Source organism: Mirounga leonina, unplaced genomic scaffold (genome assembly GCF_011800145.1).
Source record: "Mirounga leonina isolate KUSES-001 unplaced genomic scaffold, KU_Mleo_1.0 Mir_94, whole genome shotgun sequence".
Classification (NCBI taxonomy): domain Eukaryota; kingdom Metazoa; phylum Chordata; class Mammalia; order Carnivora; family Phocidae; genus Mirounga; species Mirounga leonina.
The window spans coordinates 50,901,133-50,919,974 of NW_023270855.1; the positions used below are offsets into that span (position 1 = coordinate 50,901,133).

At 53.0% G+C, this 18,842-nt stretch overlaps 1 protein-coding gene across 1 annotated transcript; it reads left to right on the top strand.

The window, feature by feature from the left end:
- Positions 1-6,221: 6,221 nt before the first annotated feature.
- SPC24 (SPC24 component of NDC80 kinetochore complex) lies at positions 6,222-11,967 on the top strand. The gene is made up of 5 exons (XM_034996424.1): positions 6,222-6,517; positions 10,350-10,494; positions 10,664-10,768; positions 10,898-10,974; positions 11,758-11,967. Exons 1-5 carry the CDS (start codon positions 6,358-6,360, stop codon positions 11,862-11,864), a joined length of 594 nt encoding a protein of 197 aa, XP_034852315.1. The 5' UTR covers positions 6,222-6,357; the 3' UTR covers positions 11,865-11,967.
- Positions 11,968-18,842: the final 6,875 nt, after the last annotated feature.

Below are 18,842 nucleotides of genomic sequence, written 5' to 3' on the forward strand. Positions count from 1 at the left end.
CCTCAAATTGATCTCTTTTTGAAAATGGACTGATTTTGGGGCGCCTGCGTGGCTCGGTCGGTGAAGCATCTGGCTCGGTTTTCGGCTCAGGTCACGATCTCAGGGTCATGGGATGGAGTCCCATGTCGGGCTCTGCATCCAACTGGGAGTCTGCTTAGGATTCTCTCACCCTCTCCCTCTGTGCAACCCCCACACACATGTTCTCTTTCCAAAAAAAAAAATTAGAATTAAAATGGACTTATTTTAAACAACGTTCAAAGCGACAGAAAAGTGACAAGAATAATACGGTAAACTCCCTTCTGCTCTGCCCTACACACGCACTGTGTGTGGCTATTTCCATTTAAATGTAAATTATTATAATTAATTTGTGCTCCATAACCACACGTGCCTGGTGGCTACCGAACCAAACTGTGGCGATAGAGAACATTGCCATGGTTGCAGAAAGTTTTTTTTTTTTCTTTTAAGGTTTATTTATTTGAGAGAGAGCACGAGCAGGAGGGACAGAGGGAGAGTCCCGAGCAGATTCCACTGAGCATGGAGCCTGACATGGGGCTCGACCCCACGACCCCAAGATCAGAACCTGAGCCGAAACCAAGAGTCAGACGCTCAATCGACTGTATCACCCAGGCGCCCTGCAGAAAGTTTTAATGAACACCCGCTGTGAACCCCTCAGAAAACATCTTTACTGATTTTTTTTTTCCTTGTGACAAAATAATTCATTGTGACTATAAAAGGCAAAATTCTAAAAATACAGAAATGTTTGGCACGGTGGAAGGTGCCATGGTCCCAACTGGTTGAAATGCCTCTGTTGTCAACACGTTGGGGTATCTCCTGTCAAACCTTTTTCTAATAGGTTGGATCTTTAGAGTTTTGGTTCACTGTTTGACTTTTTCTTGAGGTATCCTATGCATACATACTGTGACAGATCATGTACGAAAGTGTATAGCTTTATGGCCTTTGGCAAGCAATATCCCCGTGTCAGCGACACCAAGAAAGGAGGTGGAGCATCCTCTCTGCCCTTCCCTGGGTCCCCCCTCACTTCCCCCAAGGGTAGGGTGATGGAAGATTGCTCTCTTTACCTCTCCTCCTCTGTTTTTCCTCTGGACCATTCCAACATGAGATCGTGGGGGGCTTTCAGAGGGTTTTGGAAATCCCAGAAATTTATGTAAAGTTATGTATTTCTGAACTAAAGGTCTGTCAGTTTTCCAAAGGGGTCTGTGAGCCAAGAGGCCTTCCAGAAATAAAAAATATTGTCATTCACAAGCAATTGCCAAGGACCATTTTGTCGTCTTTGTTGACTTGTTCAGCTCATGCTTAAGACCCCGTTCCCCAGCACCACCCAGTTTCTTGCTTTGCTTTTTTCTAATACGTGTATTTTTATTTTTAGTTGTGGTAAAATATTCATGACACTTACCATGTAAGCCATTTTTTAAAGATTTTATTTTTTTATTTTTTTTAAAGATTTTATTTATTTATTTGACAGAGAAAGAGACAGTGAGAGAGGGAACACAAGCAGGGGGAGTGGGAGAGGGAGAAGCAGGCTCCCTGCTGAGCAGGGAGCCCAATGCGGGGCTCAATCCCAGGACCCTGAGATCATGACCTGAACCGAAGGCAGACGCCTAACGACTGAGCCACCCAGGTGCCCCTATTTTTTTAAGTAACCCCTACACCCAATGTGGGGCTCGAACTCACAACCCTGAGGTCAAGAGTCGCATGCTCCATAGACTGAGACAGCCAGGCACGCCCCCCATTGAAGCCATTTTTTTTTAAGATTTTATTTATCCAGGGCGCCTGGGTGGCTCAGTTGGTTAAGCGACTGCCTTCGGCTCAGGTCATGATCCTGGAGTCCCGGAATCGAGTCCCGCATCGAGTCCCGCATCGGGCTCCCTACTCGGCAGGGAGTCTGCTTCGTCCTCTGACCCTATCCCCTCTCATGTGTTCTCTCTCTCTCATTCTCTCTCTCTCAAATAAATAAATAAAATCTTTAAAAAAAAAAGATTTTATTTATCGATTTGAGAGAGAGAGAGCACAAGCAGGGGGAGGTCAGAGAGAGGGAGAAGCAGGCTCCCCGCCAAGCTGGAAGCCAGATGCGGGGCTCGATCCCAGGACCCTGAGATCATGACTTGAGCTGAAGGCAGATGCTTAACCGACTGAGCCACCCAGGCGCCCCCCATCGAAGCCATTTTTACGTGTCCAGTTCAGTGGCATGAAGCATATTCACACTGTTGTGTAACCATCCCCACCATCCATCTCTTTCCTCTTCCCAAACTGAAACTGTGCCCATTAAACACTGACTCTCACCGCCCCCGCCCCCACCCCACCTGGCTACTGTTGGTCCACTTTTTGCCTGTATGGCTTTAACTACTGGAGGGACTTCAAATAAGTACAATCGTGCAGTGGTTGTCTTTTTGTGACCGGCTTACTTCAGTTAGCACAATGTCCTCAAGGTTCATCCACGACACATCTGTCAGAATTTTTAAGACCGAATAACATCCTTTCATATGGATACGCCACATTTTGTTCAACCATCCATCAGTGGACACTTGTGTTGCTTCCACCTTTTTGGCTATTGTAAATCATGTCGGGTCTAGAAATATCTCCAAATCCTCGCTTTCAATTTTGGGGCTATATACCTAGAAGTGAAAGTGCTGGATTATTCCATTTTTAATTTTGTGAGCAACCGCCATACTGATTTTCCACAGTGGCTGCGCCATTTACATCCCTACCCACAATGCACAAGGGTTCCAATTTCTCCACCCCCCAGGCCCCTGCCAATACCTTTTTTTTTTAATAGTCCTCATCCTAATGGTTGTGAGGTGGCTCTTGCTTTGTTTTTTGGAAGGGAGGTGAGTGACCTTTTTTGACAGGAGCATTTATATCTATCCGGCTATGGTTGTGCAATCCCAAATGGCTTATCTCATGACCAGCCCACCCCAGCTGATAAGAGAGAGCTATCATTAGCCCGTGGTTTAGAAAGGTTCCGAGTTTGCCAAGGTCACAGGTAATCTGCAGAACCAGAAACTGAACCCCTGACTTCTTATCTCCTCATTATTTCACTCTGCATTGTTAAGTAATCCACCACCTTTAGACACAGAGAATATGAGCCCCTGCCACCAAAGGTCACACAGCTGAGAGTGACACAGCAATCAGCATAAATGCTCAGCCAACAGGAGGTGAGTGTTGCTTGCCCTGAGTGCTGCCTCCGGGGACCCAACTCCACACCCACACACTGATGTTTCAGCAAGAATGCTAGCTACCCGAGGAGACAAGGCTGGAGAGCTTCATCAACCTAAAAATCTAGGGATGGCCTTTTGGGGTCCTAAACCCCAAATATGCACAAAATCCAAATGTGTATGGATGTGGCATGCGTTTTTCAAGAAAGAGCCCGTGTCACTGCTTTGATCAGATTTCAAAGAGATCTGTGACTTGGATAAGACTAAATCCATCTATCAGTCCTAAGGGTGTTCCCATCTCCATGACCACTGTAAAAATATAAAAACAGCCCTTGGGGTCGTCACAAAAACTGTCTCTTGAAAGTAAGCTCTGGGGGCACCTGGGTGGCTCAGTCGTTAAGCGTCTGCCTTTGGCTCAGGTCATGATCTCAGGGTCCTGGGATCGAGCCCCACGTCAGGCTCCCCGCCCAGCCCTCCCCTCTCCCACTCCCCCTGCTTGTGTTCCCTCTCTCACTGTCTCTCTCTCTGTCAAATAAATAAATAAAATCTTAAAAAAAAGAAATGAAAGTAAGCTCTGGGGGTGCCTGGCTGCCTCAGTCGGAGAAGCATGCAACTGCTGATCTTAGGGTCATGAGTTCAAGCCCCACATTGGGTGTAGAGATGACTTAAATAAATAAAACCTAAAAAAAATAAAGTAAGCTCTGAGGAAGAAGGTGGCCCCAGGCATGCGGTCGGGGACCTGTCAGAGTCCTGATGATCAATCAAAACCACATTTCCTGACTTCTCTGTGGTAGCTTCTCTCCTTCCTCCCTGGCTGTGCCTTCTGTGTTCTGCCGGCTTTTCCTCTTTTCCACAATTTCTACAGTCAGAGGGTCTCAGTGCTTGGTCCTTGGGCCTCCTCCTCCTTATTCTCTTCCAGGGTGGTGGCATCTGGTCTCAGGTGCATCTGTGACAACTGACTTTTATTCCCAGCCTAAGCGTCTCTACAGACTCACAGCCAAGCAACCACCTTCTCGATAGTTCCATGTGGCCATGCCCCAGCTACTAAGAACTTCCCTAAACCTTTCACTTCATGGGGCCCTGAGGGGGCCCTCCATTCTTATCTCCATGCCTGTTCCTCTCCCTCTTGGCCACAAGCAGCACCACCCATCCAGGTGTTTGGGTCAAACACCCAGGAAGCAACTTCTTCCTTTTCCTCATTCTGCATATCCAGCCCAGCCCCAAAATTCTCTAGACTCTGCAAGATCTGGAAGCCAGTCCACTCCATAGCTCTCCTCTACTCAGTGCCTTCCAATGCTTCCTGTTATACCGGAATAAAGTTTCAGGACCCCTGGAAACCCTCTCCCTCCTCCTCTCCAGCCACTTGGACCTCCTCAGTATTCCCTAAACAAACTAAAAATTTCCCCACTTTATTGTCCTTTGCACAGGCTCTTTCTTCTGCCTGGCGCTGGTTTCCCAACATCTTTTTATCACTCAGATCCCGGTTCATGGTTCATATGTCCCCTGCTCAGGGAGTCCGTCCCTGTCCCTGGCCACATAGCCTAAAGTCGCTTCCTTCCCTGCCCCCCAACTCCATTGACGCTATCCTAGACCCTGCTGGAGTGCCTTCAAAGCACAGTTTCCTCACTAAAATGATCTTGTTCGTTTGTTTCCTTGCTTATTGTGAGGTCTTGCCACTAAAGCAGGGGCCTTCCGTGTTTTTTGTGTGACCTACAGTAAGATGGAAATTACACCTGTGACCCAGCAGTCCAGGTGTTACGGTTGCATAACAAATTATTCCCAAATTTACTGCCTTTGAACAATGGCATTGATCTTGCTCAGAGATCTACAGTTTCGGCAGTTTGGTGAGGACAGCTCGTCTCTGCTCCTCTTGGTGTCCGCTGGAATGGCTCCAAGGCTGGGGGCTGAAATAATTTCCAGGCTCACTCACTCACTCACTCACTCACTCACTCACTCACTCACTCACTCACTCCTGCTGTGACCTCACCTGGGAGACTCTTTACATCATCCCCTTGGGTTCCTCACAACATGGCAGCTGGGCTCTGAGAAAAAGTATCCCAAAACTGAGAGAGGGCAAGAGAGCAAGGGAGGGCACAAGCTAGCACCAGGCAGAAGCTGCATGCTAGTTTCTGACCGAGGCTGGAGGCTTGTAATTCATAGTACCCTTTCTGCTACATTTTATTTGTTGCAGAGTCCTGCTGAAGTTCAAAAGGAGGATGAGTCTGCCTCTTGATAGGGAGTGTCAAGGTTGGAACTATTTCCGTAGCTATTTTTTGAAAATATAATCTGTCACACCCAGTACACAAATGCAGATTTTGGAGTTCCCCAAACCAATACTTAACGTTCTGTACACAATGCACTGATTTTTTCCCCCATTGTATTTTGTAGAAAACGCTGCTTGTGACCTGCTGAATTGATTTCTTTACCTCAGTTTGAGAAATTTGTCGCGTAAATGGGCAGCTTTTCTTTTCTCTACTATAACCCTTCACACAGCATGGTGTTTGGTGCCAGTGAGGCTGGGTGCCCAACCTGTTAGTGTTCTATGTAGGTTTTATTTAACGCTTTAATATTGTGCTCACTGAATACCCAGGACCGTCCTCACTTAATCCTCACGCCAACCCCTAAGTAGGTACTATTATGACCCCCATTTTACTGAGGAGGAAAGGGAGGTACAGGGAGGTGAAGTCATTTGCCCAGGGTAACAAAGCTAGTAAGTGGGATTCGAACCCCATGAATCTGGTTGCGGACTCTATTTTGCTATGCAGCCTCTTATGGAATTTATGTATTTATTACGTTGATTGTGAGGACCCCACGCACACTCTATATAAGGTCAGCTCCACGAGATGCAGTCCAAGGCTTCGCCCCTAGAACCCCGCCCTGGACGCAGCGGGCTGCCTACTGCCAAGGACACAAACAGCTTCAGGATCTGCCAGACGCTTTCCAGCCTGCGCAGGCGCATCATGCAGGACTCCCGCAGGCACACGCACCACCTCCCTCCCTGCGCCGATTGGTCATTGCCGGAGACTGACGAGCTGGCGCAGGCGCACTAGGCCAGACCTGAAGCTACCTCCCGCCCATTCTCTGATGACTGACGGAGGATCAAGCCAATGGAAACGGGCCTCTTCGGGAAGGGGGCGGGCCCTGCGGGCAGTTAAACCTGCGCGGGAATGGTCCTGGCGTAGTCATGGCTGCCTTCCGCGACATGGAAGAAGTGAGCCAGGGGCTGGTGAGCCTGCTGGGCGCCAACCGCGCGGAGGCGCAGCAACGGCGGCTGCTGGGACGCCACGAACAGGTGGTGGAGCGGCTGCTGGAGACGCAAGACAGCGCCGAGCAACGGCTGCGAGGTCAGGGCTGGGGCCGGGGGCGGCCGGGACCCGGGGCCGCGTGATGGCAGGGGGCAGAAGGTCCGCCTCAAAACCCTCCCTCCTGGGCGCCCCCATCCCTGCCCTGTTCTCCCGTAGACACTGCCTCCTCTGAGCCTCAGTTTCCCCGCCCGTGAAATGGGCTTCAGGATGGCAGCCACCTCCCAGGGAGTTAGTGGGTGAATATAGGAGCTCGCAGGGTCTGGCCCAATTTTGAGCGTTCCGTGAGCAGGAGCTGGGGGACTCAGGGTCCGAAGTGGGGCTCAGGAGTCAAAGCTCTGGGTTTTAATCCCAGCATCCCCACTTATTGAGGTTGTTCAGCTATTTTATTGAGCACCTGCCGTGTGCCAGCCCTGGGTTAGAAGCAGAGAACAAAACAGACCGATAGAGGGTAGTTAATGCTAGCGGGGGAAGTCAGAGGATAAACAAGGAAAATGGGTAAGTCAGGAGGTGACGGGCTAAGGAGAAAAACTGGGTTGTATAGGAGGGAGTGGTGATGTTTTGGGGCAAGTCAGCAAAAGCCTTCTGAAAAGATGATGTTTTAGCAGAAACCCAAGGAGGCTTGGGAGGGAGCCAGGGCTATGGTGAGGATTAAATAAATCGGTGCTGGTAAGGTGCCCCCTGCTTTACATGGAGAGGACAGTGGATAGATAATACCATTTACGTGGAATCGAAGACACCTTCAAATGTAAGACTCTTAAAGCTAAAGGGGAAAAGCTTTGCTAATACCTTAATATGCTACAGAGAGGGCTAGATCAAGCCTCTCCCACAGGTGAGAGGGGCTCGCCCAGCCTGCGACCTGGATTTCAGGTAACTCATGAGCCCTGCGGCCCCAGTCCAGTGGTTGCCCTCTCAAGCCTCAGTGTCCTCATCTATGAAATGGGACCACTGATAGCACTTAGCCATTTTTAAGTGTCCAGTTCACTGGCAATAAGCACATTCACATCAGTGTGCAGCCATCCCCACCGTCCGTCTCCAGAACATTTTCATTATCCCCAGCTGAAACTGTACTAATTAAACGCTGACTCCCCATTTCCCTTCCTTCCAGCCCCTGGCACCCACCATTCTACTTCCTGTCTCTATGAATTTGACTATTCTAGGGACCTCATATAAAGTGGAATCCTGGAATTTTGTGTCTGGCTTATTTTCTTTTTATTATTATTTTTTATACTTTCTCTCTGCCTAATTTCGCTTAGCAGAATGTTTTGAAGATTGATCCACGTTGTAACGTGTCAGAATTTCCTTTATTTTTAGGGCTGAATAATATTCCAGTGTATGGACATACCTCATTTTGTTTGTCCGTTCATCCACTGATGGACAGTTGGTAGCTTCCAGCCCCCGGCTATTGTGAATAATGCTGCCATGAACATGGGTATGCAAATATCTCTTTGGGTCCCTGCTTTCAAATCTTTTTTTGTATTTTCCCACAAGTGGAATTGCTAGATCGCATGGTAATTTGATATTTAACTTTTTGAGAAATTGTCATCCAGTTTTCCACAGTGGTTTCGGTGCCAGGGTTGGTTGGGTTTTTTTTTAAAGTTTTTATTTATTCATTTGACAGAGAGAGAGAGCGAGAGCAGGAACACAAGCAGGGGAGTGGGAGTGAGAGAAGCAGGCTTCCCGCAGAGCAGGGAGCCCGATGCGGGGCTCCATCCCAGGACCCTGAGATCATGACCTGAGCCGAAGGCAGACGCTTAACAACTGAGCCACCCAGGCGCCCCCAGGGTTTTGTTTTGTTTTTTTTTTAAATGCCTTTTTACAGTTACGTTTTATGCGGAGATACTGTTTAGGTTGAGACTGAAATGACCTAGGAGCTAGGCAGGGGATGGCTTGGGGGAAGCATGTTCCTGGCAGAGGTGACTGCAAATGCGAAGGTCCTGAGGTGAGAGTGAACTTAGAGACCCCGGAGAAAGTGGTGCAGGTGAGGTCAGCCACAGCCAGACCCTGCCGGCAGTGAGCCCCCCAGGAGGTGTTTGGAGGTTGTTCTAAGTGTGGTGCATGCCCCAGTCAGTCTTCCCCTTCTCTCCTCCTCCTCTCTCTTTTTTCTCTCTTCTCTCTCCTCCCCACTGCATTCGCTCCCCCTCCATTGATGGTTTGGGGAGCAGATGGCATCACCCAGATTGCCTGGGTTTTAGCCCAACGGATGGAGTTGGGGCTGGCGAGACAAGAGTCGGTGTACCAGGGAGCTGGTACTCTGGGATCCAGTTCAGATCCAGGCCTCAGAGCTAAGTGCCTGTGGACAAGTCACTGAACATCTTGGGGCTTCTGTCCTTCACCTCTCCATGGGGGCAGGGGTTAAGCCACCTCCCTCAGAGGCTTGTGAGGGAGGAGGGCACTCCCAGGGAAGAATCCAAGGTGACTCGGTTGTCTGTGGGGAGGGTGAGGGGAGAAGGGGCAGGAAGGCTGCAGAAGAGAGCCAGTCCCTCAGCTATCCTAACAGGAAATCAGCAGGCACTGTTTAAAACAGACAAATCAAGAAATAGCAGCATAAGCAAATTATTTAGAAATGTGAAGGTCAATGCCAGAGAAAACAGTGATGAGTTGAAAGTGGCTGCTTCAGAGGGTTGGAGAGGCTTGGGGAGGGGGGTGTTCCTGTGTGTTTTTAAGTTTTCACAGCCATATACATGTACTATTTTGATGAAAAATTAACTTAATGTAAGTTTGTAAACACTTAAACGCCAGCCCTTTGGGAAACATTTCCATCTGTGTCTTCTCTGAGTTGGCGGGTTTCTCCAGCTCTCTGGGAAGAAACATGGTAACCTTGTTAGGGTGTTTTTGATCTTTCTGGATGTTTTGTTCAAAGCATGTTTATTCTGAGTAGGTGCTGGCGATCTACGGTGAATGTAAGATGCAATGCCTGATTGGAGGGAGAAGGAGGAGGAGTGAATCATTCAGTGCTGGAGGGGCTGTCATGGAAGCATGGCCGTGCCCTAGGAGGGAGAGGAGAGTGTCCGGCTGCCCGAGTTGTGCACTGCCCAGGAGGTCTTGAAGGCTGAGTCCAGGAGTACGCAATGGGCAGGAGCACAGTGGCATCCCACAGAGGACAGGCAGGTGGAGGCCCAGGCCTGTGAAAAATGAGGCTTGTTTGAAGAATGATGAGGTGTTTTTGTGGCCAGAGCAGAGGGAAGAGTACATGGTGGGCTGAAAAGCAGGGAGAAAGGCTGTCGGGGAAGTTGAAGGTGCTCAGAGGGACCTGGACCTTATCGGGGAGACACTAGGCAGCCATGCGTGGTCTTTGAGCCAGGGAGTGACTTTACATTTGGTCTCTAAGACAGCCACACTGGAGGCAGAGAGCAGAAGGGACTGGCAAACAGGGAGCGAGGGGGAGGCTGTTTCGGTGGTCCTGGAGGGACCTGTGAGGGGATTGCCGCTGGCCAGGAGGAGGGGACTGGCCAGACCTGGATCACTAATGGGATGTGGGAAGTGAGGGCCAAGCTTCTTGCTTGGGCAACAAGGTTGACCGTGACATTGTAAGTTAAGACCAGGTGTGCAAAGAAGGACTGGATTGATTGGTTGGTTGGTTGGTTGATTGATTTTTTTATTCATGCATTCGTTCGTTTTTTTTGGCGGATTCAAATGTGTTTTGGTGAAATGGAAGCACTGTTGCAAGGTCCGGGTGGAACTGAGTGGTGGGCTTTTGGAAATAGGATCGCAGGTTGGGGAGCCGTAGACAGGGAAGTGAGGAGTGGCCGAGACCTCAGGTGCATGAACCCCCTACCCTTTGTCCTCGGGCTCTTCTGGGGCAAGGGCAGACCCTGGAGAAACTGCTTTGAAGGGCTTCCACCTTCTCTCCTCTCCACCCCCCCTCCCCCAGAGGTTCTGGCCATGGAGGAAGAAGTGGCCCAGAGCCTTCTTGATGCGAAGGAGCGGGCGCACCAGGGGGGTGTCGAGTTGCAGCAGCTCAAAGCCGAGCTTCGGAAGGCCGGCGAGGAGGACACCCGTCTGAAGGCCAGCCTCCTATATCCTTCCGTGTGTGTGTGGCGGCGGGGCCTCGGGCTCACCCCGGAGACGCCAGCTCGTGGACGCTAGGCACCGGGCTTGGAGCCGGGGGCCCTGGGCCCCCCCGCGGCTGGGGTTCGCGCGGGCAGCCCCCCTCCAGAGCGAGGTGACCTTAACTGCCTGCTGTACTCAGCTCACCCGAGAGCTGGAGGAGCTCAAGGAGATCGAGGCCAGTCTGGAGAGACAGGAGAGGGAAGTTGACGAAGACACGACTGTCACCATCCCCTCGGCCGTGTAGGTCCCTCCAGCGCGCGTGGGGTGGCGTGGCAGGTGTTGGGCGCGGTCCCGCAGCTGAGTTGGAGTCTCTGCGGGAGTGACTTTCTTTTCTCTCTCTTCATCTTGTTTTTTTGTGTTCTCGTTCAGGTATGTGGCTCAACTTTATCACCGAATTAGTAAAATTGAGTGGGACTACGAGAGTGAGCCGGGGATGGTCAAAGGCAGTATCCTTTGTGGAGAAAGTGGAGCCTGGTGCGATGTGAGGTGCTGAGCCGCTGTGGGCAGCAGTCCGGCAGGTCCCCCGAATCCCCAGACGACCCCGCAGTCCCGCTTCTGGGCATAAACACAAACAAATGGAAAGCAGGGACTCGAACGGATATTTGTACACCTGTGTTCATGACTGTGTTGGTCCCAACGGCCGAAAGGTGGGAGCAACCCAGTGATGTCTCGGCAAACTGCTGGGTGAGCACGCTGTGGCGTATCCATGCCTTAAAGTCATACTCCGCCTTACAAAGGGAGGGCGTTCTGGCACATGCTAGAACATGGATGTACCTGGAGGACATGATAGGTGAAATCAGCCAGACACAAAAAGTGAACTGCTGTCTCATTCCACGAACAGGAGGGGTCCCTAGAGGAGTCAAAGCCACAGAGACAGGAAGTAGATGGCAGGGGCTGGGGAGAGGGGGAGGGGAGTCCATGTTCCAGTTCGGGAAGATGGAAAGTTCTGGAGACTGATGGCGAGGGTGGTTGCACAACCCCGTGCATGTACTTAATGCCACTGAGCTCTACACTTAAAAACTGGTTAAAGTGGTATATTTTACATGTATTTCACCACAATTTTTTAAAAAGATAGTACATTATCAGAATTTAAATTTTGTTCACAGAAATCTCGTTTGGTCTCTAAATATCATCATACAATTTTTTCAGAGGCAGTATCCTTTGCTCCTGGGGTCCCGCGGTTGGGGGGGCACTGTGTGTGTCAGGCTTCCTTACATCTGTGCCCTCAGTCCATCACGGCCCCAGCGTCGCCCAGCCCATCCACCTGGACAGCACCCAGCTCTCCAAGAAGTTCATCAGCGACTATCTCTGGAGCCTGGTGGACACAGACTGGTAGCCGGGAGCCTCGGGGACACGTCCGTCCACAGCACAAAGCAGCCGTGGTGGGTGGTCGGTGCCTCAGTGGTGAGATGAGCTGAACAATAAATGTTTACACACAAGTGCGGTTTGTTACTGGATTTCTTTGGACCTTCGGCCTCAGTGCTGGCCTGGCCTTGGCTAGGTAACCTCGGAGAACTGCCCTTGCGGCTAGACCTGCGGCTTCACGTCATGGCCACACTGTAGGAACGACGCTGTAGTGCATGAGGACATGTCCTGCGTCTTTGTCATTTGTGATTCGAGTTGGGCCCTTTTGTATTGACTCGGGGCATATCCTTGAGTGCCACTGTGTGCCCAGAACTGGAATTTGGAGGTGCAGGCTGGAGCCCTGGCAGTGCCATTGCCACACGTGGGGCGGGATGCGGTCCTCTGCGGTGGATGGGAGCCTGGTTCCCTGATGACCGTGGAACCGGGTATCAGCAGCGCTGGACTTTTTTTTTTTTTTTTTTAAGATTTTTTTTATTTATTTATTTCAGAGAGAGGGTGCGAGCAGAGGGAGGAGCAGAGGGGAAGGGACGAGTACGCTCCGGGCTGAGCGCAGAGCCCGACGCAGAGTTCAACCCCACGACCCTGAGGTCATGACATGAGCCGAAATCAAGAGTCAGATGCTTAACCAACTGAGCACCCAGGCACCCCTGGACTTTTTTTTTTTTTTTTTTAAGTAGGCTCCACATCCAGCGTAGAAGCCCGATATGGGGCTTGAACTTACGACCCTGAGATCCAGACCTGAGCTGGGATCAAGAGTCAGACGCTCAATGGACTGAGCCACCCAGGCGCCCCAGTACTGGACTACTTTATGTGGGGGGAGACTAAGTTATCTTGTGTGTGCCACTGTTTGTTTTGGTTTGATTTGGGTTTTTTTAGTTTATTTATAATCTCTACACACCCAACATGGGGCTCGAACTCATGACCCTGAGGTCAGGAGTCGCATGCTCCACTGACTGAGCCAGCCAGGTGCCCCACAACTAAAGTAAATCTAACTGATGCAGCATACAACCCAGGCCAATCTATGTGTCCCCCTACCCCCCATCCTCAGTGATTTGGGGTACCACTAAGAATGGGAAGCTTACGGCCAGCCTGCCTGCCTGAGGGTAGAGAACGGGAAGTGGGTTCCCCTCAAACCTAACTGGCTGCCTTCTAACATAAAGCCTGGCCGGTAGATTTGTTACGGTCGCATGAGCCTCTGGGTCCTTTGGTCTGGGGTTTCGTGCACGTCTGTATAACCGAATTGTTTCTAGTAGGTGCAATGTTACGGTAAGTTTTTTAAGTGGTGAGGCGGCATTCTAGGCAGAGGGAGCAGTAAGTTCTAGTAGCATCTGAGCACATCATGGGCACTAGACACAGTCCATTCAGGTCACCCTTGGAGGTTCCGGGGCAAGGAAGACTGCCTGTCAGGCTCTAGGGAAATGGGCCAGTTCATTCGGTTCACAAAAATTCCTAGAACTTCAGAGGCCCTGTTTTTATGCCAAGGGCTTCCTCAGTTTTACGTGTTCAAGTAAATGTTCTCATAAGCCCTCCTGAGCTGTTTTCATTTTCAAGATTGGTAGGGTCTTTTATGGCATGAAATGGGCGCAGAGCCTCCTGCTTGTACCATCGGTCTCCAAAGGGCAAAAGACTTGAACTTGACCAGGGTTTTCCCACCTTAGGGACATCGGGGCCAGTCATTCTCTGGTACAGGCTGTCCTGGACATCGCAGGACATTTAGCAGCATTCCTGGCCACCGCCCTCTAGATGCCAGGAACACCCCCTCGGTCATGACAAACGTGGAGCACGCGCACGAGGCAGCAGCCCCCCCCCCCCCCCACACCTTGCAGCCTCAGCCAAGAACCAGCCAGGCATCCACACGTGCTGGGCTGAATAGCTGTCTCCCTGACGGGCGTTCCCGCTAACGCAGCCGGCCTCCGCCTGCTCGAGGGCACGGGTGAAGGTGCCGGGAGTGCACCCCGCCCAGGGGGGCCCCAAGATCATGTGCGAATCGACCCAGCCCAGCTGAGCTGCGGGGCAGGCGATGAGGCACGCATCCTTGTAGCGGATCACGCCGAGCGCCTGGGAGACAAAGCAGGTGTGGGGGGCGGAGGCTGTTACAGACCAGAGCCTGTGAGTGCCCTTGGCCCAGGCCCAGGCCCTAAAGCCCTCCATGGGCCTGCTCTCCCTCCAGGTAATCGCTTCGCTTGGTTCTGGGAGGAGGCTAAGGAGGTGCTGGCCTGCCTGCAGCTCAGTTTCTCCAAGAGGAAGAAGGTCCCCTCGGGGAGGCTGCATGAACCCAGGCTCAGAGTGGCTGTGTACCTCTGTCTACCCAGGCAGCCCCCCGGGACTGGCCGAAGGAATGAGCAAGCGGGTAAGGAACGTGGCCTGGCGGGCGGGTTCAGGGAGGTGCCTGAGCTCACAGGGGCCTGGAGAGGCCCCGGCCCTCTGCATGCCTGGGCCCTGACTCACTGCCCGGTGCTGGCTGGGTGCCTGGGACAGCCGGCGGGACAGCCTCAGGCCCACAGCCTCCAGTGTGGACCCCTATCCCACTCCTGCTTGGCCTTCCTCTGAGAGCCGCCCCGGCGCTGGTGGTCACCCGCTCTTGAATTCTGGAGGCCGGCCACAGGCCTGCTGAGTGTTTGGCCCAGCCTTGCTGAGGGAGGACCGAGATTCGTGTCCCCAGGCCCATGGAGTGGGGAGCTAGGCCACTGGCTTTGCGCCTGGAGGGCTGAGGCTTGACCCCCCTCAGGGCCAGCACGGGCCCAGCGCCATCCCAAGCCAGTAAAGAGTATTCATTTTACAGATGGGGTGACAGGCATGGACTGGTTCGGTCACCTGCCCAAAGTCACAGGACAGTGACACCCCGGGAGTCTGAGCCCCCACAATGAAGCTGTGGGGTCCATGGAGGAACAGCCTCAGAGGTGGCGGCCCCTTTCTCAAGGTGACCTGGCTAGAAAGAGGCCAAGCAATGACGAACCCATGCCTGTGTTGGAGCTGCAAAGCTGACGTTCCAGATAAAGTCATCACGGATAGGTGGCCGCGAGTCAGACATCCGAAGGCCCAGCTGACCTGGCTTGTAATTGGTGTTTCTGGGGAAAGAGCCCAGGGAATGCGAGGGAGACCTAAGGCCCTCACACTGGGCAGTCCCGGGTCGTCCCAAGGCTGACTGCCCCGAGGGGCCCACTCGACCTCTTCCTCTAAACCCCCAGGACTTCATCGCCGTGGTGGGGCCACCCAGTGTCCCCCACCCCCAGGCCCGGTGTGAGCGGTGCTCAGAGCTCTTCCTAGCTTATAGATCAAGGGGGCGGGTGAGTGCATGTGCCTGGAGGACAGGGGTCCAGGGCTGGATTTGAACCTCCGTTGTTGGATGTGAGGCCGTGACCTGATCTCTCTGGACTGGCTGGGGAGAGGCCGGAAAGACCAGTCGCAGGGCATCCTCATGACAGTGCTTGGGTTCCTGGGGACCCTCTGAGTGTGGTCCCGGGACCTCCCGTGGCCTCCCCAACTGACTCAGAAATGTGGACTGGGCATCTGTGACCCAGCAGGCCACTCCCCTGCACTCCCCCCCCTCCCCCCCAGGGAGCCAGAGTTTGGGCACTGAATTCCAACTTTCAGTTAGTGATAAATGCTGTTACTGTTGGGGGAGGCTCTGGGGAGGCGGGGTCCTTGGAGCCCAGACTTAAGCATCCAGGGGACAAAAGTGTGGAGACTGTGATCCAGGCAGAGGGAACAGCAAGTGCAAAGGTGAGTGTTCAGGGGTAGCCAAGCGGCCTGTGGAAACTGTGAGGCCTGAACCTTGAAACAGGGGGCTTGATCCCACAGGGAGGGTGGGGAGTAGGGAGTGGTTGCTTGATCCTGCTGAGCCTGCACTCCCCCCCCCCCCCCATAAGATCTGGAGAGGATTTCAGATTACAGGCAAGACCAGAGTTGGGGCCCAGGAAAAGGGAGGCTGCACAGGCCACCTTGCAGTAGCCCAGCGTTTCTAGGGGGCTGGTCTTGCTGTGAACCCAGAGCTACCCTCCCTCCATCCCAGGCACAGCGTGGGAGCAGAGGCCAGGATAAGCAGAACAGCTGGGCCTGGGAGGGTGGGGCTCCAGTAGGAGAGAGCCCCTCCCCCAAGGGCAGGAAGCAGGGCTGGAACCCGAGCCGCTGGGAGTGGGGGCTGGACCAGACCCAGGTGTCCCCGGGACTGCCCGCCTCCAACACCCCCCAACTCGGTTGCCCTGCTCCGTGGGGTGGCTGATGTGACCAGGGCTCACCCACAGTCAGAGCCCTCAGCCTCTCCCTCATCCTGCATCGGAGAATTCACTTCCTGGGGGACTGAAGGAAGCACTGACCCCCGCAGTGGGGGAGGAGCTGGCTGGGGAAGCTGTGGGGTGCGGGCAGCCCTCCCCTTCCCTTCCCCCCCTCAGACCTGGGCTCAGCCCCGCAGGCTCCAGCCTGACTCACCGCAGGCAGCTGTGGTTGGGGCTGCCAAGGGTGGGGGTGGGGGGCAGCAGAGGACACGAGTTGGGGGTATCAAGCTTAGGGGAGCAGCTTTCTCCCACCACCCACCCTGTCCTGGCCAGAGCTACTGAGCCCTCAGAGCCGAGGAGGACAGGACCGCCAGCCCCCCACCTTGTCCTTGGGGTGACAGCCCCCCAAGCTGCAGAATGCCTCCACCCCGTACAACCAGCACCGGCGTGGAGCTCTGGTGCTGAGCCCACAGACCGGTGAGCGCGACTTGGGGCCTTCCGATACGGGACCCGGTTCTGAGCCCTACGAATCCATCCCCTCCACCCCTCGTAGCCAGTAGGGAAAGCCACGGGGTGGCAACTAGGCGCCTCCCGGAGCTGCTTGAGCTGAGCCCAGTGACCCGAGCCTCCCCTTTCCCATCTGTGAAATGGGCGCAGGCTACATGCAGGGGGCGCCTTGCAGGCACCGAGGAAGGATTTCAGTCATCAGTCCTTTAACAGAAAGCACCCGAAGCCAGACACCAGAAGCTTCCATCACCTCTGGCCACTCCCACGCGTGCCCTTGGCCCAGGGACCTCCCCTCCCCCAGTCCTGCCACCTTCCCCTCGCTGCATCCTCGGGCCACCTCCAGGCCCCTTCTGTTTGCCAAGCCATTTACGCTCATTTGTCCCGTTTGCCACGCGGCTGAGCATGGAATCAGTCAATCAACCAATTATCGACCGCCCGCGTGCGGGCCCGGGCCGCTTCCTGTGCGGTCAGTTCAGTTCTCACCCCCGGAGGCATTTTGGAACCTTCCCAAGACAAAAGGCGGAAGGAAGGAAGGAAGTGCCACCCTGTGGACACAGAAGAGATAACAGGCCCTCCGCGCCCGCGTTCCGGGCATGCGCAGAGCCGCCGACACGCTCCGAGCCTGGGAGCGGGGGTTAGCGCTGGCCCGGTTCGGTTGGGGGAAACTGAGGCTCTCGCGGGCCCGAGGTCACCCATCTCAACCTAAGTGGCCTGGCCCCACTGTCCGGCACTCTGGGTAGCCCCCTCCCAGCCCGTTCCTGCTCTCCCTCCCTTTGCCCTGTAAGGCAGGGGACCCCATTCCCCAGGTCCTGCTGGGTTCAGCCAACGGGGGCCGCTGGTGGGAGAGGGCACCGGGAGGAGGGGAGAAGCTGACGCTCCCCTTTTTCTGCCGTACACAGGGTCTCCTGCAAGGCTCCCACCAGCTCCCTCCCGGGTTCCAGTAACGCCAGCCCCACCCTACACTGTTGCTTAGGGCTGGCTGCCTCATTGTTCCCCGATTTGGTCTTTAAAAAAACTATCATTTAGTATTAAATTGTGTTCCAACACACATAACATCAAATTTACCAGCTCAACCGTGTTTAAGCGTCTACTTCAGGGGCATCAAGTACAATAACATGGTTGTGCAGCCATCACCATCTGTCTCCAGAACTTTCTAGTCTTCTCAAATTGAACCTGTCCCCACTGAACGCTCACTCCCCACCCTGCTCCCCCAGCCCCCAGCGCCCACCATCTACTTGCCATGTCTATGAATTTGACTTCTCTAGGGACCTAGAGTGTGAGGTGGCATGTCATTATGGTTTGCCCCATTGGATCTTTTTACACTTAGTTCCCCATATTAAGTTCTATCCGTTGACCTGCTATTCCTGACCCTACCCCAACAGATCCACCTAGACTACTTGTGGTTTGATTTGCCATGCTCAAGGAAAGGGGTCTAAATTGCCTACAGGTCCAGACTCCAGTAAAGCCGGGGTGCACAAAAGAATGGGGACATATGTAGCTGGACGCCCACAGCTCTAGCCAAATGTTGCCACTATGGAATTTGAGAATTCGCCAGAACTCATGATTATTTGGATTTGTGTTGTGAAATCTCTTGCTTTATTTCTTAGCAATTAATTTCATAAGTGTTTATCCTTTGTCTCATCCTTTAAGAAAACCTCACATCAACCACTCCAGGAGCCCAAAGGGTTTGAAGGGAAGCTTCCTTTGGAAATCATGTGTTGATTGAACCAGGTGGGAAGGTTTCAGCGCCAGCCACTCTTCCCCCAGTTTATGCTTCTGGATTCAGCTCAAGTGTCACCTCCTTAGAGAATCCTTCCCTGAACCCTCCTGAAAGGAGTCCTCTCCCTTCCAGTCACTTCTCTGTCCCATTACCCTGTTTAAAATTCTTCTAGAATATTCTTCCAAAATAGTCATTGTTTGTATCTATTTCCCCCTTCTAAAATGTCAGCTCAAGGGCAGACTCTTACTCACTTCTATTCTTTTACTCACTGCAGTGTCCCACATGCCTAGACCAGGCGCCCAGTAGATGTTGGTTCTGTGAATGAGCATGTGGGAGATTTAGCAAAACCCCAAATCAGGGAAGCACCCCATAGCCTGTAGCCCATCCTGAGCTCTGGGGAAATGTTCCCTTTTCCAGATCCATCTCCTGGGGAGTGGAGTCCCACCCATGCACAGACCCGGAGGAGCCCAGAGACCAGAGGAAGAAAATGGCCCAGGTTTCGCCAAGC

What these genes read in the sequence shown, in the direction of transcription:
- SPC24 (XM_034996424.1), top strand. Translation starts at nt 6,358, where the DNA reads ATGGCTGCCTTCCGCGACATGGAAGAAGTGAGCCAGGGGCTGGTGAGC. An exon ending in CGTCTGAAGGCCAGCCTCCT is followed by an intron (nt 10,495 to 10,663) that starts ATATCCTTCCGT and finishes TGCCTGCTGTAC; the next exon opens with TCAGCTCACCCGAGAGCTGG. An exon ending in GTCACCATCCCCTCGGCCGT is followed by an intron (nt 10,769 to 10,897) that starts GTAGGTCCCTCC and finishes GTTCTCGTTCAG; the next exon opens with GTATGTGGCTCAACTTTATC.